General features: G+C 41.6%; 1 protein-coding gene across 2 annotated transcripts in view; it reads right to left on the bottom strand.

Moving 5' to 3' along the window:
• The window catches only part of ago3a (argonaute RISC catalytic component 3a), a 45,910-nt gene that overhangs the window by 10,605 nt on the left and 11,559 nt on the right, over positions 1-23,746 (bottom strand). For both annotated transcript variants that reach the window (XM_079561883.1, XM_079561884.1), the window contains exons 2-9: positions 14,187-14,358; positions 13,306-13,426; positions 13,023-13,231; positions 9,168-9,304; positions 5,590-5,724; positions 3,946-4,033; positions 3,290-3,437; positions 1,782-1,901 (exon numbers count right to left, since the gene is read on the bottom strand). In XM_079561883.1, coding sequence (XP_079418009.1) covers positions 1,782-1,901; positions 3,290-3,437; positions 3,946-4,033; positions 5,590-5,724; positions 9,168-9,304; positions 13,023-13,231; positions 13,306-13,426; positions 14,187-14,358 — 1,130 coding nt within the window. The remainder of the gene's footprint in view (positions 1-1,781; positions 1,902-3,289; positions 3,438-3,945; positions 4,034-5,589; positions 5,725-9,167; positions 9,305-13,022; positions 13,232-13,305; positions 13,427-14,186; positions 14,359-23,746) is intronic.

The raw sequence follows: 23,746 nt of genomic DNA, 5'->3' as shown, positions 1-23,746 counted from the left end.
GTGACAGTGAGCGTCACAAAGGCAATGACAAGGTGGAAACTAATAGAGTGACAAAAAAGTGCAAGTAAAGCAGTAGATCGTCAAAACCCCCGACTGATCACATGACCTTTATGACCTAATGTGACCTAAAAAAACAAAACAGTTAAGCGACAACGTTTTAATGATGAATGTTTGAAGAGAGAGAGGGTTGGAGCAGCAAAAAACACCAAAACCGAAAAGTGGATCGAACAATGACGGGTTGCATTTCTAGTTATCTCGGAGTGTCACAGGGTAGAAGGTCATGTACAACATGGTAAAAATGCAGACCGTAAATGCTCTGGCGAAGGCTTCAAGCTTAAATGTGTCATTGTTTACTGCAGGGTTGCCCAAATGAGGTCCCAAGGGCCGATAGTGCCCTTTAAAGGGCTTTGATTTGGCCTGCGAGGGCAGCGCTGTGATTTGTGAGAGATATTTTTTAGGGCTGGGATGATCCACTGTTGTCACGATCTGATACATATCCCGATACTCAGGGGCTGATCCGATACTTAACGCGATACAGTAAGTTATTAGGATAAGTTATGTGTTGTGACCTCAATGTAAAAAGGTAACAGTCACATGTCCAAAGTTTATAATCCAAATTTGACATTTGTTGACGTGCTAAGATTGAAAAGTGCATTCACAGAAAATGGGCCTGGAAAAATACCTCCAAACACAAGTCTTTAAAGTATTGCGATACTTGATAAAGTATTGCAGTATTTGCATAGTGTTGCATCTGACCACAATTCAATTATGGCCTGACAAGAAAATAAACTTTAAACAACCCTGACTCTGGTTTATTCAACTATAACCAAAATAGGTCTCTTTCCTAACTTTTTGAAATATCCAGTTGTGCTACCCATCCAATATTAGTTACTATTTGAGTGTCCAAAACACATTAGCTAAGAATAAATCATGGAAGCTGCACCGTATGACGGTATTTTAAAACTAAAGATGTTTAGCTTGTCAGCTTGTCATAACTGGAAAATTGATACATCATCTGTTTATTAAGCAGCTCTCTGGAAATTCAGGGGCATTTTTCCTCCTACGTAGTAACTATTCCACCCACAATGCCCAGAAACAAACAAAAAACAAACGCTCTGCAACCCAATGACGTCCGCAGTGAGCCGCAATCTAGTTATTTAGCTCCCGAGCGAAGAGACAGCAGCGCGGCAACATGGAACAGGTACGCTGTGGCTAATCTGATAATGGCAGTCTCTTTGCGAGCACCGACACAGCCTCGCACACATTAAAACCATTATAACGGGGGCATTTGGCCGACCCCAAAGCAGCCTTCTAATCAGCACATGTGATGGACGGGCATGCCAGTGCCGATAACATAAAACAAGACTAAGAGAGAGCTCTGCAGCACCACAATATAAAAAGGGAACAAAAACAATGTGGCTGACTACTGGCAAGTCAAGGTGGTTTTTGAAATGAATTTGGGCACGAAACTGTTGCACTGAATAAGAATAGTGTAATATACATCATTTTCTTTCTAAATAGAACCCTCAGCTTCAAACTTGTCGACATGTGCCCTCTTTAATGTTATCCCACCTGACATATGACTATATTTACTATTAAGCACAGATAAATGTCTCCCAATCGCTTTAAATTTTGATTGGTTTCAGATGAAAGCATCTTGACCTTACGGGCAAAACAAGCCACAAATATTTCTGTGTCCCTCTCCAATTTGAGGCCAAGAATTTAGAATATTTGCAACGACCAATCAAATAGAATACTGTGCCACTGAGGCCTGGACTCACCAGCCTGCTGATCTCCTCCTGTCTGTCTGGAGCCGAGCGGGCTGTGGCTTTGATCATAGTGGAGGTCTGATTATCCGTCAGTTTCTTGATACACCGCTGGCCTGCTACAATGTTACACACCTAGGAGAAAACACAAACAAGAGCGGGGGTCACATTACAGTTCAATTTTCTTTCAAATAAAAAATGAAGGTTTAAAACTGATTCGCGGATTGTCACAGTTATTAGTCTGCAAACCGGAGGGCCTTTAAATGAACTATAGCTGATCCACAACTGTGCTGCTCCCAGTGTGAGTTCGGCTCAGTGTCTCATTAGTGGTGAATATGTAAAAAGGTAGTGCAATAAACACACAAATCAGCTCACACGGTCAGGTTTTTCCATTAACAGATTTCTTCTTCCCTGATGGCACGGACATGTTCCAAGATGACAATGCCAGGATTTATCGGGCTCACATGGTGAAGTAGGAACATCATTCTCTCACATGGATTGGCCACGACCTGAACCAGATCTGAACCCTATTGAGAATCTTTGGGAGGTGTGCTGGAGAAAGCTTCGCGCAGTGGTCACGCTTTCCCATCATCACCTCAATTAGGTGAAAAATGAATGCAACACTGGATCTTTTTGGCATTGCAGAAGCTTATTGAAACAATGCCACAGTGAATGCTGCAATCAAAGCTAACAACAGAATATAACAGGGTTTTTAATGCACATTTTAATGCCTCAATACTATATACTATATTTCTTAAAGGGACTATACGAGTTTGAATTTTTTAAAATGATGTATTTTCCTCCCCCCACATGTTCCAGCCATGTCCTAATGTGTAGAATGAGCCCAGACCTATTCGCCACAACTCCCTCTGAAATCTTAGTTCGGGTCCGAAGCGCCGTCATGCACAAGCCTAATATAGAAGCTGCAGTTACACATAAGGCCTGAGATGGCAGTAGAGAGCATAAAATCACAAACTTGCATCTAGCCCCTTTAAGATTTGCAATTTCAGCCAAAACTGCAAATGTATATATTTTAGAGATTGAGTAATGTCAGAATTTAGACATTCAAGTCCTTGATTTTGACAAAATTAATTTTAAGATTTTTAATGCCTCGCGAAAACCCTGTTATTAGTATTATGAGTGTGAGATCTTATATTATTGAGACAATTTTTTATTCTTTATTTTTTTCAGTACAGTGTTACGTCCCAGCAACATTCTCAATGGGGTTAAGATCTGGACTCTGTGGCGGACGATCCATGTGTGAAAATCGTGCCTCATGCTCCCTGAACCACCCTTTCACAACGTGCCCCCGATGAATCCTGGCATTGTCATCTTGGAATATGCCCGTGCCATCGGAGGGTGGGGGTTAGCTAGTGATGGACTAACCTGGTCATTATGTTGTTTTTTTGTTGGCCACATGAAGCCGCATAACGGACCGTGTCACATGGTTGAAAGCAGGCGAAACAAATGAAACCCTTCCGATAACGGGCTCTTCCAAGATTATGAGTTGAGGTTTTGCTCACCTCTAAAGGCAGGTAGGTGTGCTTCTGCTCCTGGCCCACTTGTAGACAGGGTAAATGAGGATATTTAAGCTGCAGGCTGTACTTTTCTCTGAAGTATTGGGCTACTGTGCGTTCGACTGTCTGACCATTCTCGAGCTGGAGAGGGAACCTGCGGGGGGAACAGAGCATGTGCCGGGTCAAAAATGGAGCAAAGAAAGAGCAGAGCGGGACATGTGGGGAACGTTTGTATTTGTTATTAGATAGAACAGGGTATGGAAAAAAGGAGGGAGATTGAACAAGGCTGGATTACAAAAACATACAGGAAAGAAACAAAATACAACTCCAGGTATTTGGGGGAAATTTAACATTATAACACAATCGAGAGCCAAGAATCACTATATGTTCATTTGGTCACAAGATGGTGATGTAAAGCCTTTGAAATGGCAAGTGCTCCGCCTCCGATCAACTTCTGGCAGCAGCTGTGTTTAATTTCTACTTCACTGAATTATGACTAATGTTGAGAGGATGCTTGTCAGATGATTCAGCCATTATTTTGTAGTTTGAGCAGAGGAGAGGCCTACCCCTCTTCCCTTCCCCCTTGTCCCTTCCCCTCCTCCCCTCGCAGTCTCTTGTCCCGCCGCCCGCCCGCCCGCCCGCCCGCTCACAGCCTGACTCACGTTTGGTGGCTGGCCGGTCGCCGGGTCACGTTGCAGACGCGGTACTTCCTCCGCATGGTTCCACAGTGCGTCACCTCCACCTTCAAACCTGCTCAATAATGAAAAGGGTCGGAGTGAGCGCCGTTAATTTCGACGACAACGTTATTTTAACAAGCGCTTCGGAGGCCACTTCCGAGCACGCGATAATTGGCTGATAACGGGATAACGGGTCCATCCCTTAGGGCGGCATTTATCCATATTACTTAATTAATTATTGAAGAAAAACATAATGACTGACTTGACATTCTAAAATGAATCGCCTTCAAAAACTACCTTCACAACCTTTGTACTATCGACTTGATTAACTGTGCCGATTAATCGTGATTAATTTCAGTCAGATTTTGGATTAACACATTTTATTTGTTTGTATATATTCAGGCAAAATAGAACAGATTTTTTTAATGTCATTTTGAAGCATTAACAAAAAATAAGTTTGGATTTGACACCAATTCAGTGTTAATTTTGACAACATATTTTAATTTAGTTTTAGTCTTTTGACTAAAATGTAATTTAATTTTAGTTGAGATTTAGTCAAAAAAATCGTTTCAATTTTAGTCTAGTTTTAGTCGACTAAATTTAAGACTAATTTAGTCGACTTTGCATTTATAATATTCATTATAATCATATTTAATCTTTTTCCTCTGCTTCATGGAGCTGCTCCACATGAACAAAGCTCAGAGCTGATCCTTTAACAGAGAATTCACATGATCTGAGGCTCTTTCACACGGTCAATAGAAGTTTGGATGATTTTAGTCTCTCCCTTTCATTTTTATTTAGTCTTATTTTAGTCGACTAAAATATCTGGACATTTTAGTCATAGTTTTAGTCTCATGAACAACTTTTAATTTAGTTTTAGTCCAATTTTAGTCGTCAAAAATATCACTTTGACTAAAATTAAGACTAAATATTTTAGTCGACGAAATTAACACTGCACCAATTAATGCTTTTTCATGATCATTCAGGCCTAAATTTAGTCATAATTCATATAATTACTTTTTACTGCCACACGGAAACCCTGATCCAGTCTTGATCATTTCATCAATTTGTTATATTTTATTTTATTCCAAAAAAAAAAAGAAGAAAAAAAAAAAAAAGAGTTTCTGCGTGTTTGACCTTGTAGTGACCCCATGGCTGTATGAGTGGTCAGCACGGCGCCTTGACTTTCCATCACAGTGGTCTCTAGGACGCTGCAGGATCAATTGTTTGGAAGTATTTCACTCTGATGGACCCTCTCACCAGAAAACCTACAAAACAATTGACCCCGGAGCGTTGTAGAGACCACTGTGACCAAAAGTAAAGGCGCCATGCTGACCACTCATACAGCCGCTGGGTCACTACAAGCTCAAATACGAACAAATATCAACAAAAAGGTTGCATAATGCGCCTTCAAGTTTGGCCTTCTTCAAAACTGATCTCCGAAATTCACAAATCCCTCACCAGACCGTCTTTACAAATATTGCCGACTCTCGAAACGGCTTGGAACTGAGCGATGACGGCCATCAAACAGTGAACAGTGTGACAGGTTGTCCCAGTTCTCCCAAAGCTTTCTGCACGAGGGACTCCATGTGCCTTCATTCGGCGGAACAGTGTGTGCCGCCTCCTCACCTTTTATTTCTTTGGTGAATTTGACTCGGTGAGAATCGGTGAGAGGACGCGGCTGCTCGTCGATGTTGTGGATGTCCAGGACCTCGCACATGAACTGGATGACTGGCTGGGCCTTGTAGAAAGCGGTGGCGGAGACTACGGGAATGAGAACAACAGAACGGTTAAAAAGGTTTTTGTAGCAGCCTGTTGCATGAAGTTAGGAATGTACTGTAATGTTTCTGACACATGAATTAGGATAAAATTCTGGAAGAAACGATAAAGACTAATTATAATATTAAGCTGCGGTGACAACATCATTTCCCTTGTGGATCAATTAAGTTTGTCTAAAGCCAACATTTGGTCCACTTAAGCGAATCATAGACCATTTCCTAGAAAAATGGACGACATTGCGGCAGCTGGTGAACAAGCACTGACTCTAGTGTGCATCAATAATATTCAAAACTCAAAAAAATAATCTAAAAATCACTGCTTTTCAATAGCGTAGGAGGCAAAAAAACCTCTGTGCGTCTAACAGGAGCGAGGTACTAAAAAGTCTGAAACAAACGAGTGGATAAAGGACCAAATGTCTGTTTCGATGTTGCGTTAACATCGTTTCTACAAAGTTTAAACACCCCAAAACACATTCAACTCACTGCTCACACAATAAATTCAAATTTACATAACTTAAGGCCATTTGTGACAATAAATTCAGCAAAGATGTTTCTACATTCAATGATATTTCCACACACAGATTGCTGTATTACATCCTGGTCACTCACTGGAGAATCAAATATCAAACCCATCGAAAACCTTTTCAAAAAGTCCATAAAACAAACAGAAGAGCAACATTTGGACAAACTGTACTGTCCGACAGATATAAGAGAATGCCCGACTTTCATCCCCTTTAAGAAACAACTGAAACGTCACCATAACCTCTTAACCCCCCACCTGAAACCGAGCATTTTCTCCAGTTCGGCTTTACCCAAATCTAAAAGCTTCTCGACTGGAGAGCGACAGTGTAATGCCTCAGTTGAAAGCAAAGGCCTACAAAAGTGATCCGAACTTTTTTGACGCCGCATTTTTGTCACATTTATTGTCGCTCTTTTATGGCCTTTTCATCGCTTTTCTGACATGTTTTTTGGCGCATTTTTTTTTTGCTGTTGTTGCTTTTCCGGCATGTTTTTGATGCTCTTTCGTCGCATATTTGCCACTTTTTTCCCACCTTTTTTGTCACTATCTTTTCACATTTTTGTAGCGTTTTCAACCTTGTTATTTTGACGCGCTTAGATTTGGGTAACACCAAAAAGGAGAATACATACTCGGTTCAGGTGGGGGTTAAGAGGTTTAAGTAAACCAGTCCTGCACTAGCTTTAACTAAAGTGTAATTCGTATAGTGTAATATTGTGTTTTGCATTCCTATTGTATGACTTGTGTGACCTGCCTTGGGACCACACAATTACACAATTAATTAGCCGGTTAGCTATAATCTGGTATCATTGTTCATTAATATGTGTTGTCCTGAAAACAAAATAAATAAAACACCACAGACATCCTATAAATCTCCAGAGAGCGCTACTTTATGGACGAAATGTAAAGTCCATTACTGTGTTTCTATCCAACACAATACACGGGCCCATTACCATGAACGGGGCAGAATGGCCACTACATCTATGCAACACATATTCAGAGGCTAATTTTATCCATGGCAAGTCCTAATGGAAGAGTGGTTTTGTTTGAGCGCTGAGAGAATTATGCTTCAGCAACGTCAGTTTCCAAATGAAGAAACCTCCAACATAAACATCATTTGTGTAATTAACGTTGTGTCTACGAGGAAAAGGAATTCTTTGTAACTATACCTGAAATCACACTGTAATACGTAATAAAAGGAAGGTTGGGTATTTGGATGACACATTGAAGCCTTTTAAGAGGAAGTGACAACACGGCCTCAGTGCAACCTGTACTTTCACATTGTGTTTGGACGGAGGCGTGAGTCACTCATGTTAATGCTGAATTGAAAGGCTCCATTTTTTTTTGCATAATTACATTTACTGAGACCAGAATTCCCGCTTCGAGTGAAACGGAAGTCGTAGGAAGGGACGGTTATTAAACTCGAAAACACAGAACGAAATGAGGCTATCGCTTCGTAGTTCTGCACAAAAGAAGAAAACACTATTGAGATTTGCTTGTGTTGAATGTGAAAGAGGTTATGAAGAATAATATATAATATATAGTATATAGGTTATAATATATAGGTTATGAAGGTTATGAAGAATAATATACTAGGGCCGTGCAATTAATCGAAATTCGATTAGGATATTTTCCCTTCAAATTTCACGTGCCATGGCTCATGCTTTTGCCTGACATAAAAACAAACAGCGCTGTGTGATGATGTCATCAGGCCGCGCTGCTCAGTTTGCTTGCGCAGCTGTGAGGGCTGGCCAGCAGGGGGCAGGTGTGAAACAGGGATCTCTCTTTAATAGAGGCAAACTTGAAATCATTTGTGCTTTTATGACTTTATCGTTTTTTTTAAATGAATAAATATATAAATAAAATAAAGACTTTTTTTTAAAGGCAACAAATAATCGTTTGAATAATCGTGATTTCAATTATGACAAAAATAATCGTGATTATTATTTTTTCAATAATCGAGCAGCCCTATAATATACCCAGATCCAGTCCAGCGCCATTTTTAACCAAGTAGCCAAGTCTGTTTTTTATTCTTATAATTGGGAACTTGTAACTTGTGAATATCTGATATGTGGTCCATGAATATTTATTCAATGTCAAGAGGGGTCAAGATGGGGTCAATGATACTAAAAACTACAGAAAAAAGGTAACTTTTAGTGCAGCTTATGCTATTAGGTGAGCCAGTGGATCAAGCATTCATTCTCAAATTTAGTTAAGGCTGCAGCACATTTCACCCTGTGCAGTCCCGTCAAATAAAACCTACCAACCAAAACTTTCTTTCTAAAATTATAAATAAATAGCACTCATAATTGACTTGGCATTCTTGTTTATTCATGCTTTTAGTGCCTAAAACCAACTTACGACTTCTGGAAGGTTTTATTGACTTGCAAGTAAAGAGCGGGAAAGTGACACTAAAGCCAGCCTGGAAAGCTGGGAGGACTTTGAGCCAAACAAAAGTCGCCTCTGCCTCTCTCCTGACCTTGGTTACACCCACCAGCCTCCCACATCCGGGTCGCGCTGCACACACGCTGGCTGCTTTCTGTATCCGCGGCAACCGAGCTGCCAAACCCCAGCCAGCCAAAAACTGCCTCCGACTCCTCTCTCTCGTAAACACAAACCTCCCTGACTGCCTCCTGCTGGGAGCATATGGCGATGCATTGAATGACTTCCCCTCATTCTTCAACAGCTCGAAGCAGATGGCAGAGAGGTGCTACTACGCGAGGAAACGGTGAGCCAATTAAAGACTAAATATTGAGCAATGACGAGCCTTCGTTGTCAACAAAGCTCCAGTCACAATTGGTTACTGTCCATGCACTCAAAACGACAGATGAGTGTGTGATTGTTGCCAGAAGAATTATGTTGAATTGGATCTAAGAAGCCAATCACATCAAATTGCAGGATGGTCTTCTCACCGTCAATGTTGAGCATCATCTTCCACATGGCGGGCCTCACAGACTGGTGGAAGCCAAACCACACCTCCCTGCCCCCTCCCAGAGGGTGGTCGTAGCCCTCTGGGGCAGAGAAGAACGAGCGGCCCACTGGAGTGTACCTGGGGGGGACAAGTGTGCACATACAGTAAATCGTAGGATAACAATAATCATATGGCATTTTTTATTCTGTGAAATCGTCTATGAAATCTCTGCTTTGGTCAGTTTGGTCCTTTGGTCAGTGCCTACACAAACATCTACAACTTCTACTGCCCCGGCTTCTGCTAGTACGTTTACTACTAGTACTACTAAAACTACTACTCACAAAGAAGCCAAGTCATATTTTAGTGACCAATTTTACACATCTTTTAAAAGCCACACGACGTAATATTTTGCCCAATAAATAGAATAATTGTCGAAACATACTTTTAAAATATGGCCAAATAAACACATGTCTTTGCTGTGAGGAGCTCACGTCTCCTCAGACCTAAAGAACTTCGCCATAGAGATGTTGACTAAAGGCAGCCAAATATTAGATTTGTATAGAGTTCGGGAAAATCCACAGCTACCATGGAGATGCGCCATCTTTGCAGCCGTTAGCATGCATTTTCCATAGACTAACACTGGATAAAAACAGTATAAAAAGTGGAGAAAATAGCCGTGGAACATCTCCGTTAGCTGCTGAGTCACTGCTGGTAAATACATCTAACTCACTGTGGTGTCCAAGTGTTTTAATGTGAACAATAACTCCAGTATTTTAACTTTTAAAATCTCCATCTTAGTTTACAATTGCTGCTAATCCCATAATGCTTAGCGATATGACGTCACATTCCCGAACTCTATAGGTTAGGGTCAGGAGTGTCAAACTCATTTTGGGTCGTGAGCCGAAATTCAGCTCCCATGGCGGGTCACCGGACACATTTTTCCAATAAATGAATAATAATAATGAGCTGCGATTTGGTCAAAGCCCCAACTTGACTGTAGCCTAATCAATGAAAAAATAGAAGCAACGCACACCAGAAGTACTCTCAGAGGTGTAGATGTTGAGGAAAATCTTCATAAATAAAAAAAAACAGCATCGCACACTCAAGTAGCCGATGTCCAATTTTCATCATCCTGATTAAAAATTGGACATCGGCTACTTGAGTGTGCGATGCTGTTTTTCTGATTTATGTAGCCTAATCAATAACAACGGCTTACACTTGTATTGCACTTTACAAGCCTGTGTCACAAGTTTCTTAAAGTGTTACATTGTAGTCATTACTCATTGACTTCATTGGTGGTGAGCTGTTATTGAAGCTACAGCCGCCCTGGGGCAGACTGTCCATTTACCACGTGGCTATAATGTGTTGTTCATATTCTGATCTCTTATTCAGTGCCCTCTGCTGGACACGTGTGAAAATCTTTCCTTTTTTTTTTTTAAATTTATGCTGTATGTGAGCTGGGATCGGCTGCCACAGACTCCAGACGTTAACCCCACGTCTTTGGGATGTGCTGGAGGAGGCCTTGCGCTGTGGTCACACTCTCCCATCATCAATACAGGATTTTGGTGGGAAATGAACACAACACGAAAGCAATGATCAACCTCCTTCCATGGACTGAGCTTGCATTCGACTTTTAAAGCAATTGGAGACCGTCTTCCTTTAAGAAGACTGATGCAACAAAAACTGAGCGTGCTGAAGGTTTTAAACTGCGGCTCCAACAGCAACTGCATAATACAGCATTTCTTCATACGTCTGTCCGCTGCCTCTGTTTGGCTTTCCTTTTGATTGTCTTTTTACCAATTACGGCAGCGTGTTTCTGATCTGCGATAAAGAGCCAAGTGTAAAGTGTCAGACGGAGCTTGTTTCATTAAGGCCCTTGTGACACTGGGCCCATGTCTGCGTCTGAGGAGGAGGCATTAAAGTGGAGGCGGTGCGGGGGTTAAGTGCGGCTCTGTGTGCTCTCCTACACCGACAGTCTTTCATTTCCGCCGGCTCCTCTTATTGGTACCGCCGTAGCAGAGTAAATACCGGATAATGTATTTGAGTTGATATTAACACTGGAAAGAGCAAAGGGTCATGTTTGTCACAGACTTTGTTGCTATGGAAACGGCAGATGTGCTGCGGGTGTGAGCGAAAAATCCTGTTCTTGCGGCTGGGTGTAATAATGCTCCAGTTCAGGTTGAATTGAAAGTATGTGCTGTTATGTTCAGTGAGAAACAATATATTCTCAATTGTTGTGTATAGAAATGCACTGTAACTATATTAAGGCTAAAACTAACATTTCTTTCAAATGCACTAGTTACATCATCATATTTATTCCAGCTAAAAGGGTTTTTTATTTCACAATTGTAGTCGCATGTGGTTAAAAAAAAGAGAGACATTGTGATAGATTATTTAGTTTTTGGATTTTGTTGACTTTATTTCCCCATAGGGCAGTTGGCCAGCCATTCACTCCTGCTTTTTGTACACGTCTTTGTAAACATTAGGAAACGTGTGTATTCCGCTGGCCAGGCTAATAGGGCAGGGCTCTCCAGCCTTTTTCCAAGCAGTTTCCGATATGCTTAAGTGAGTCGTATTTTAGTTGCATTGAGTTGCCTTGTGTGTGTGTGAAATGCATGGTGTAAATAAACTTTCCTTGCCTTGCATTTTCTTTTTGTTCTGACCAGTGTTGGGAATAACGGCATTTATAAAAACGGTGTTAGTAACTCTGTTAGATTTTCCAGTAATTTAATTAATTACCATTTCCTCCATGAGAACGGTGTTCTCGTTTCTGTCTTAAGTAACAAAGGTAATTATTAATTAGCAGAAAAACTGCACTCATCTGCTTTTAAAGGCGCAGATTTGTTTCAGGAAGTGAGAAAGAGCAACAGTGAAAATGATTGGCTGACAGAGTGAGTGACGGCACAAGGGACCAATCAGAGCAGGTGCTTTGCGGGCGAAAAGTGTACGACGCGTTCATTGGCTTAAGCCGCATGTGTTCTGTTGTCGTCTTTCTAAAACTGGAACAAACTCAGCTAGGAAAATGAGCTGTTTTTACGGATATATTTCAACATTTGACGACTTGTTTGGATGGATTTAAAGCTAGTGACGACAGCCGTGAGGTGCAGGAGTGGCATCACGTTTATGGAGTTCATTGAAGTCCGCGGCGATGAGGGTAAGTCAGTGCACAGATTTGTTTATTTACTTTGCGGCTCATCTATCGTAGTTTACACACAGCGACAGGGGCCTGGATATGATCTGAGCCTCTGAGTCGCTGTGTTAGGGTCAGTGGCTGAGCTCTGGGTCATGGACTGAAAGTAAACGCTGGCTCTGACAGCTTTAATGATTCTGTGGCTAAAACAGGCTTACGTTTGCGCCAACATGCCGAATGAGTGCTTTTCATTGCAGTACTTTTTGTAACTCAGTAATTACTTTGTCCAGTAACAAGTTACTTTTATCATACTGTACCTCACTTACTACACATTTACTTTTGTGGAGAATGAACAGGTAACTAAAAATAATTACTTTACTAAGTAATCTTGCCAACACTGATTCTGACAATAACAAACATTTGCAAACATTTTGGGAAATTCTCCTTTTCATTTTCTTCAATTGTGTTAAAGGGACTATATGGAGTTAAAAAATGTTTAAAAAAAATGTGTATTTTCTACCCCCTACTTACTCCATATCAAATTTATGATGGCTCTGGTGTCATAAGTAAACCTAAAAAAAGAAACCTACAGCATATAACAGAAAGCATGCGATTTGGGTGAAAAAAATTGTGACTCCTGCGTCTTGACCATTTTCTGACCTTTCCTTTAAAGCTTACTTTGGTAATGTACCTTTCCACCACTTGTTCATGATAAAAGCTGCTTACTTCATGGAGGGGAGGTGCCGTAGGACCACATCCACAGCGTGCACCGGGTTGGTGCTGATGGGCTTGTCCAGCTCCAGCGGCTCAGCCATGCTGCGGCCCGTCAGCACCTCGTGGAGCATGTGCCAGCTGACCAAAGACACAAACTTGATGGAAACTTTGAACGGTCGATCTTTGCCCCCCTCTCCCGGCAAGGTCACGTCCAAGTCCACCTGGTGCACAAGGCAAATACAGCTTAGAGACGCTTGCTTGCAACGAGAAGACCCAAGACGAGGTGTACAGTTACCCCTGCTGGTGCCACAGGAAGTGGGTTGGCCGTGTACAAGCTCCTCTTCCCATCATATACTGGCCGCCTGTCCCCAAAGATGGTCACTTTGAAGTGCTGCACCATGGAGTCCACCACTTCCCTGTTAAAAAAAAAGCAAACAGCATTTAACACATGAATGCAAAGCAGCAGAAAGACGCATGAGACTGTACGGGCCATAATCTGCCATACTTGTGGCTGTTAGCATACATTTTCCATGGAATAACATGGGCTGAAAACAGTGTAAAAAGCGGAGGAAAAAGCCACGCAACCACTCCGTTGGCTGTTGAATCACTACTGGTGAGTACATTTAACATACTGCGGTGTCCGGGTGCTTTAAAGTGAACAATAGCGCCAGTGTTTTGCCTTCCAAAGTCTCCATTGGTTTATGGTTGCTGCAAACTCCATGATGCTCGGCGATATGACATCACAGTCCTGAACTCTATAGATATAGTCGCTGCCTTCCATAAAACTTAAAGAATTGCTAGCTTGTTATTTCTTTATCTGTGCATCTGTCTTTTTCTATATTGTTATTATTATGTAAGGTAAATTTAAAAAAAAGTATTGATCATTATGTTTAGAAATGCATGTCATTCTTGTATTAGCTTTGCAGATCACACTTGGTATTTTAAAAAGCGCACTGTCAATCTGTATTTTAAATAACACTGCACTTAGCAGCGATTCTCCTGTGTTAATATGTTCCAACTTCAGCAACAGAAAACAACTGAAGCATAAAATAAAGACGACGTCTGAACATTGAAAGCGATCCGGAGAAACCTTTCCCGCTTGTCACTGTCATTTCTTTATTAGGTATTTGCAGAATTTACGGGCGATGAAAACAATCAGAAGAACAGCGGTATTACCTGTTGACCCTGCGGGGGCACTTGTCAGGCTTGATGTCCACCTCGTAAAGGTAGACATCCATCTTGGGGATCTCCACCTGGAAGCAGTTGGCCAGCAGCTTGATGGGCTTCCCCATGGTGCCATAGCCAGGCCGCCGAGGCATGGCGAACAGGGACTGGGCCCCCACGGCTCCTGGAGGGGGGGAAAAAAAACACAGCACCTCATCAGTCGGGCTGGTACTTTCAACTACAAGCACTAGGAAGTAATATAACCAAACATTACTGATCATTTAAAAGGATATATAAGAAATTAGCACCAAGAATAACTTTTTTCTTGAATATACAATAGCAGCAGATATGACAACAAGCAAGGCACAGGCTCAGCTTTTTAAACCCGTTTGCATATTCAAAGTAGCGTAACGTACGTCAGTCACTGCGGTCGCACTGGGACCCTCAGCCCCAATGGGACCAGTGAAACGAGCCCTCATCTCTTTGTTCCCTTTGTCTGGGCTTCCACTTCATTTTGCACAACTTTATTCAGGCTGATCGTTCTATTCGCAAAGTAAAACACTACTTGTGCTCAGTCAGAGTTTTACACACCGTCTGTGAATAACGTATTTGATCATTTACACCCGTAGATGGACCTCAGAAATGTGTCAAACACATTTTCAAACTCGATAAGGTTAAAAAGAAGAAGATCTTTATTTATATAAAGAATAAGAATGCAACAGGATGCCTAGTAGTTTCCCATTTTATCATTCAGTCTTTTCATGAAAGGTTTGATTTAGAACGACAGCGATACCTTTACAAATGAGCATCTGGTTTATATATGAGATTTTGTATTGATTAGCATCTGGGCACTGCAAAAAGTAATCTTGAAATAAGTACATTTGTCCTTAATTTGAGAGTGTAATTTCAAGAAATACGTCCTTGAAGCAAGAAATTTACCTTAAGATAAAGCAACTACAACAGCTTTATTTCAAGTACATTACGATTTAGTTTCATCTATTTTTGGGTGCGGGGATTTCTTTTATCTTCATTTAAGTGTAAATATCTTACCCCATGGACAGATTTCTTGAAACTAGACTCTCAAATAAAAAGGATAAAATTACTTATTTCAAGAAGATTTCATTTATTTCAAGATTGCGTATTGATTATTTTGGACAATACAACCGCTACACATTTCAATATTTGTCTCCTCTTTGCTTGTAATAAATTTAATGAAAAAGCAATAGTGGCAGACGGACAAAAGCAGGGGTAAATCATTCTGAAAGGTACTGCAAAAACCACCTCAACTGAAATTATGTCCGCAAAAGAGTGATGAGTCTCTGTTCTTGGAGAGCTGGGCACATTTCCTTCATGCATTCTTCCGTTTTTCTTAACAAACGTCCAGAACAGAGCCAACAAAGGCCGACACCTGACACCGCTCAGCTACCGAGCCAGAGCGCGGCAAAGTGAGTGATGGCCGGCGCTATTACCAACGGCCCAAACTGCCCAAAAAAAAAAAAAAAAAAAGAGAGAAAAAAACCTGCGCTTTTGCTCTGAACGGAATAACGAGCTGCGACTCTTGTTCCAAAAAGGCGCGGGGGGATGACTTTGCCGTGAGTCACCTTGATCCGAAAAACGTGGCGTCCTGTACGGCTTAATGTGCCACGCTCACGCCGGTGCTATTTTTGGGATGTGCCGAGACTTGCCCGGTCGCATCGTGGCTTTGCCGCTGAGCCAATACAAACAATGATTGGATTTCAAATACGTGCAATCGGAGAATTTAAATCCGCAGCATCTGTCCGCCACTTGAGCCGGCTTTGTTTATGTCCCGTTTGAAAACAGTGGGATTCTATTTTAAGGCTCCACAGGCCAGTATATACTGTGTTAGTTCAATACAATTTACACAGCGGTTAACTCAAAGCCTTGTGTTATCAAAAAACGGCTATAGATAACATTTTCCTACTAATACTACTTTTGGTTGCTTAGAAAATGATCTACAGTTTCCTTGCTAAATCCTCAGACCCCACTATAACTCAATAGAAGAGCAAACTAACATAAGAGCACCATATGGAGAAAATAAAGACTTTCATTTGCACTTGGCTTTTCTTTTCATCATATTGCTCACTATATGTTTTTTTTATTGACTCTAGGAATACGTTACTGTGAGCAGCCAGGTTGCCATGGGTGAAACTGCAATGTAAAACAGGCTTGATCAAAAACACTATTTCAAATACCAAACGTTTTTTTAGGAAGCAGACGAAACGGGCAGTTTTTCATCATCCCAGGAGGCTCTAAACTAATTAAAAACTTTGAAAAATCCAGCCGCGCCATATGCCCGTGGGTTTTGGCCGTTTTTTTCCGATGTTTTGGGGGGCGGGTTTGGCTGCCAAGAACTGCCTACCTCCTATTTCCTCAGACTTGACTCGTACCTTTTGCTGGGAGCAAACTCACCAAATTGCCAATTGCCAAATTGTGCCAATCTCTACCAACGGCTCTTGGATCAACCCGAATCTTCCACTCGCGCACCGTATAGGTAAGGCGTCTTTGCCTGAGGGCACAGCCACAGTATACAGCGACAGCCACGCTTCGCCAATGCGTCAGTGCTGTCCCTACGTGACTGTAAAGGTTATCTTTCTAGAAAAGGATTGTCTATTTCGTCTGAGCTTGGGCTTGTCGAACGTCAGCAAAATCTCCATGAATCACTGCTAGATGTGTGTTATTTTCCCCCCTTCGAAACCAACAGGAAGCCTCCGAAACGACAAACTTCAAAGCCGTCTCGAACGCCGTGCCTTCACAAATCAAACGCCGTACATTATAAAGCCTCTGGTCGGATGCAAACCGCACTGACTGATTCATCCTCGCTTTGACTCACGGGCGGCTCGTGAGTGGGCGGCTGAACTTAGGGGACCCGTGGAGGGGGAAGTTTACGCACCCTTGGAACACAGAGGCCCGCGTGTGAGGTAAGGGGGGGCAGACAACAACGCGACAACACGAGCAGGTTTGTTTACGCTCTCCCTTCTTGGAATACCTGCGCTGGTGGGCCACTCACCGGGGTGGCCGGGCCAAGCGCGGTCCACAGCTGGCGGAGGCATGTGTTTTTAATAGCCTGCTGAGCTATAATCCAGTATAAAGCGAGTCGAGCCTATACATCCAAGCGAAAATTCCCATGAGGCCAGATGACTTGAGGTAAGCCAAATTTCACCCACAAGAATGACATTTCAGAAGAACACTTTCAGAGTAAGCAGGGATTGATTTGGTTTGTTTTTGATGGACGCTGGTGTAGGTAGGTGATGGAAGGAAGCTGGTGGAGCAGAGCGTAAAGGGAGTGGCGGGTCACTCGGCGCCTGGCAGCGGGGCATTGCCTACACGGTTTTCCGGCTTTCGTCGGCCACTTGGAACGGGGCTGCTGTGGAGTGAGTCACAGCGTAACCACGGAAACCCGGGGAGCGACATCCTGCTTCTGGACGCGGCGCTGCTGAGAGGAATAGAGCGAGGGATTGTGTCGTCAAAAAGAAACCACCGCGTTTTCTGGGCTTAGCGGCACAAGAACCAACCGATTTTAAACGGAAAATACTGGGGTTATTGTTCGCTTAGGAACTGCGGAGTGTTTGATGTATTCTCCATCTTTGGTTCAGGTAAATGATGATCCAAGGATGTTGCTGCCACAACAGTGGATTATGCCCAACACATTTAGATAATATACAGTACATTGTGGTAAAGTTCCCGGTCAGTGCCAGTGCAGGCTCCAGTCGTTACAGCTCAGTGGCTGAACTCTGGAGGTTCTTAGCTTTCAAATGAGGAGTGACCTGTTCAGACACTTTTGCTTCTGTTCATGTGCGGCTTTAACTAGACCGAGTTCAGCTGCAGTGACTATTGTAACCTCTTACCACCCGCCTGAACCAAATGCATTCTGTCCTCTTTGGCCATTACATAGGTCTGTGTAACACCTCATTTGAAAGCTAAGACCCACAAAACTGATCTTTTTCCTCTCGTTGTTGCTGTGTTGTGAAACCATTTTTATGTTGTTTTTATTTTATTTTTTTGGGTCACATTTTTGTTGAGTTATTGTATTTTTTTTGTTGAGTTTTTGTCACATTTTTGTTGAATTTTTGTCACATTTTTATTTAATTTTTGCCACATTTTTGTTGAATTTTTGTCTTTTTTTTGTTGAATTTTTGTCACTTTTTGGTTGAGTTTTTGTCACATTTTTGTTTAATTATTTTCACATTTTTGTTGAATTTTTGTCACTTTTTGTTGAATTTTTGTCACTTTTTGGTTGAATTTTTGTCACATTTTTGTTGAATTTTTGTCACATTTTTGTTGAATTTTTGTCACTTTTTGTTGAATTTTTTGTTGAATTTTTGTCACTTTTTGGTTGAGTTTTTGTCACATTTTTGTTTAATTATTTTCACATTTTTGTTGAATTTTTGTCACTTTTTGTTGAATTTTTGTCACTTTTTGGTTGAATTTTTGTCAAATTTTTGTTGAATTTTTGTCATTTTTTGTTGAATTTTTGTCACTTTTTGGTTGAATTTTTGTCACATTTTTGTTGAATTTTTGTCATTTTTGGTTGAATTTTTGTCACTTTTTGGTTGATTTTTTGTCACATTTCTGTGCGTTTACATCCTTGTTTTCTTCTCATTTTTTTGTGGCTGCTTTGGTGCTTTTTTCCCAAAAAGCTTTTTGATTAGGGTAAAGCCAAACTGGAGAAAATGGGATCCGTTCAGGTGGGAGTCAAGAGGTTAAAGCACCAAAAACCTCCTACAAACAGTAACTTAAAGTTTACTGCATCAACATATCCTCAAGTGGCGTCACTTTAGCTTCATGTGGGGAAAAGTTTGAAAAAACAGCTTTCAGCCTTTCACAGCCAAGCAAATTCATCGATTAATCTGCACATTATTTTTCGCGATTAATCGATTACATGCCAAAAGGTAGCCCAAGACATAGCCAATATAATACGGATATTACGTGACAAAAAAGCAATGAAAAAGTGCCAAAGATCGAAGAAAAAACAACAAAAAAGCATGGGGAAAAGCGAGGAAAAAGCGTTCAGCTTTACAAAACAGCAAAATTAGTCAAAAAGGTGACTGAGAACATGACAAGTGTAGATCAGTTTTGCAGGTACAATCAGTTTCCTCCCAGAGAGCAGAAGGTCATGTACAAATGAGACATCTCCTTAAATCATATAAACTACTGCATACTGGGGGCTTCTACGTTACAGCAGGTTAAACCCTTTTTGTGTCGTTCACCAGAACACGATTAGGCAGGTTTTACACATGGGGACAATTTAGGATTTCAGCCACTGTTTGAGCTCTCAGCTGAAGATGCCGACATTACTCTGCAGTTTTAGTCCAGTGGCGAGAGAGTTCTAAACTTTGGCAGCACATAGTCCTCACTGACTGAGGCTCTGGTGGAGGGTCCACGAGAGCGCTCAAGTCTCACCATGAGACGGAAAACAGCGGAGACACACAGTTGTTCGGACTCAACAACAATTGGAAAGAGAATGGGCCAGTGTTAATTTTGACAACATATTTTATTTTAGTTTTAGTCTTAGTCTTTTGACTAAAATGTAATCTAATTTTAGTCGAGTTTTAGTCTAAAATTATTTTTTCAATTTTAGTCTAGTTTTAGTCGACAAAAATTGCAAGTCAATTTAGTCGACTAAATGTAAGACAAAATTAGGCGACTATGCATTAATAATATTCATTATAATCATAATTAATCAAGGTCCTCGACTTCATGGAGCTGCTTCCACATGAACAACAAACCTGTTCATTTGGCAGTGAATTTAAATGATCTGAGGCTCTTTCAGACTGTCAATAGATGTTTGGCTGATTTTTGTCTCTCCTTTTCATTTTTTTTTAGTCTTATTTTAGTCGACTAAAATATCTGGACATTTTAGTCATAGTTTTAGTCTCATGAGAAACTTTTAATTTAGTTTTAGTCAAATTTTAGTCGGCAAAAATATCACTGACTAAAATTAAGACTAAATATTTTAGTCGACGAAATTAACACTGGAATAGGCCAAACAAAAAACGGACAGGGCTAAACGGTGGCAATGTCTATGTGGGCGAGGAGACTTTCAACGTGTGGAGCAGATAATGGACAGTACGTCTGAGAAGAACTAGCCGAAACTAGCAGCGCTCTCAGATGTAGAGTTATCTAGGAAGCAACAACGATGTAAACGAAAGGCCCCAGCTGAGCGTCCCGACCAAACAGCCTGCCCACCCAAACAAAGGGCGAAAAAGGCTTTTAACGGATCTAAGGTCATTATTACAAGATCCTGTGGCTCCACTAAGTGACAACGAAATTGCTTATGATCATGATGCAATAACAGCATGGCAACAATCTGTCACTTAAACATATGTGGTCATGCTGTAATGTGAAAGTAGAGTGAATGCAGTCCTTGTTAACGTCTGCTGGAACACTTACCGCTTTCATTTGAATAACTTGGTAAAGACCATTGCTTCCATTCATCTGTCTGCTACCAGCTGCATTCATTTACTAAACATGACAACACAAACACATGACCAATGGCTGCGTTGCGTGAGAGAGCGTGCACAATGCCGCGCTCCTGCAGTAGCACGCTGGCGGATCCAGCGGGCCTTACTTAGCACATGAGCCTTTTGCACAAACATCTCAGCAATGTGAACTCGTTCCACTCTGCCGCTGTGCAACACAACACTACACACTGTACACAGTGGGCCGGGAGCCAGGACGACTGGATAGCGAGGAGCGGGGCAAGGCTAACATCCAGGGCCCGACAGAGCTACAGCCACATCCCCCAGTGAACCGGCGCACACATACATGCTACACACACACACAATACAGCTGTTGTGCTAATCCAGAGGGGCCAGAGCGGTGGGAACAGGCCAAGAGCTCCGGGCCAAGGCACAATGGCGTCAGTCACAGCGGCCCAGGAGCGCTCTCATACAAGCTCTGCAGACACACTCGGATATCTGGCACCGGCAGAATCATGTACGACACCAACCGACTGCCTTTCCCCATTCACGAGGACTTACACGTACGATACAAGCCTCGGACTATTCCCAAAACATGCTCAAAACCCTACAATAATATTAGCACAGACACCAGATGATCCAGACACGGCCCAAAGACAACAGTGGGCAGTTGAAGGGTGTCCCACAAACCTCCAGAGAGTGAGCCGTGGCAGAGAACTGCTGCTGTAGCTTCACCTTTGGGTTGAGCAGAGTTCCACCATTCACATTCAGTTTCAGATATTGCGTCACGACGTCAGGTCCTGAAAGTATCCGAAAGTGAAGTTGATGTTCATGCCCGACCGGCTCTTTTGAACGGCTCTTTACAGTGAACGGTTCTAAACGGAATTCAGGCAATTTTACACAGATTTGTCCCCGAATGAAAAGAAGAATCAGCCCAACAATGGAGCAGGAAACACACGTGAAAGTCAAAGTTAGATGCACTCAAAATGATCTGTCAGACAGTTGCAGCCTCTTTTTATTGGTTTACGCTTTGAAAAACATGTTTGTGAATAAAATATAGGTCCCATTATAATTTTAGATGATTTAAATAAATTATCTGACTGGCATTATTACAATTTGACATTACAAAGCCAGTCTTTTGTAGAGGTCGATGTATCTATTTTATATTTGGGGATTTTACAATATCGGCTATTGGCCGAACTAGAGGCGAAAAAAAGCAGACATATCTGGGACTGAAAGTGCTAGGGCTTGAGTCCCGCCTCAGCTCCCTCGGCCTCAGGGGAACAGAGTGATGACAATTGGTTAAGTTTGTTGAATATAAGTTTCACTAAACCTCAGTGAATATTCATTTCGAAGCACAGAACCTGAAAAATTCATTTCTGAGTTTGTTTTAAACTCCAGTTTATTTTGTGGCTAGCAAACGGCATGCTAATGCTTATGGCAACTAGTCAAAGTTTAGACAGAACTATGATCGAATCACCTAAAGTAATTAAATAAAATCAGCCACTGCTGGAGTGGCCAAGTATTCATGCGGCCAAAAATGTCGGTGGAGCATTTCGGCATCTGCCAATAAAAATCCCCCCAAATATCACAATCGGCCTTTGAAAAACCCATACCGGTCGACCTCTAGTATTTTGAACAGCTCTTTGGAATGAACAGATCCCAAAGACTCGACTCCCAGTAAAGAGTCATAAGTGGCTCCATCACACGAGGAGCTGCTAATGGAAATGTGAAAGCACCCGTTAGAAAAAAGACCTTTGCACAGTCAGCGTTTACTGTCCAGGGGCTGAAACAGGACTTAGATCTGGGGGCTTTTAAAAATGAACTAAAACGTATTTTAAAAAGAGATCAAGTCTGCAATCATTTTTAGTCTGCACTCAATGCACTTCCTTTGTGTAATGTCAGAATTAATTAATTTTAATGTTACTGTAAATGTATTTTTTGTACTTTCTGGGTGAATTTGAAAAGCCCTTCGGGACGGACATTGCAAATTAGCCTTGGCTATAAATGTTGTAGTGTGGTACATGTTTATTGTTCACACATGTCCTTATCAATTAAATGAATAAAAAAAAAAAATCCCATTACTAGAATGTGACCAAATATTCAAAATCGCCCTCATTAAAAGCCCTTGTGAAATAAAAGTTGATGATATGATTGCAGAAAATCCTCTTTTACTATATGGAATTTCAAAGTGATATCTACTTTCAGTTTTTCCACTATTCATCTACAGCTTCTTGCTTGCATTGAAAACTAACTTACAGATTATCACACTCACTGATTTTCAAAATAATAATAACTTGTATTCTCACAACAAAGCTGTTACAAAGATGGCAATATGTTTAAAAATCTAAAAAGATGATAAACATACGAGATCTTGACCAATTTTTGAAAGAAACAACAGAGAACTGGTCAGACGATGTTGAAAACAAACAGCCTGCTGTCTGTCCCTGAGTGGGCCTCCTCAAGTGAAAACACAGACCTCCTCATCCAAGTCCCTAACCTTCCCCTTATCCTGAGCCCCCCCAAAACACATCTGAGGAAGTAAGGAGGGAGTGGGCGGGGCAGGGTCTGGCTGCTGTGTGACATACTCCCTCCAGCAGCAGCAGCAGTCACGTCCCACACACACACACTCCTTTGACTTTTTAACCCGAGCCTCCGCCAACATGACTCCTCACATGTGTCATCCAGCAGCCCCAACATCCACCGCGGGCCTCATGGTTAAAGGTCTACTCAGAAAGTACACAGAAGGAAAGGGCCATGTGAGTAATATTTGCATTTCCGTCAGAATACAGTGCTATGCTTCTCTTTTCAGAACCTTCCACCGGATGATCTCTGTTCGAGTATCAGTGAGTCAGGTCTGTCACAGAATCATGATAATGTGGGAAAGTGACACATACCAAACACTGTTTAGCAACTGAGACGCAGATGTTGAGGAAAATTCGCAAAACAAAAAACAAATCAACTGAGTACTGAAATTTCAGATGTTAAAAGTTGACACCCCCGCCTTAACCGAGCACATTTTCTCCAGTTTGGCTTAACCCAAATCTAACAAGATTTCCTGAGAAAAGCGTTCAAAGAGCGACAAAAATGAGTGGAAAACGAGGAGGAAATGCAACAAAAGAGTGACTAAAG

The sequence above is a fragment of the Gobius niger genome, assembly GCF_951799975.1.
Source record: "Gobius niger genome assembly, chromosome: 8".
Lineage (NCBI taxonomy): Eukaryota > Metazoa > Chordata > Actinopteri > Gobiiformes > Gobiidae > Gobius > Gobius niger.
This window is presented reverse-complemented; position numbering and strand designations above follow the sequence as displayed.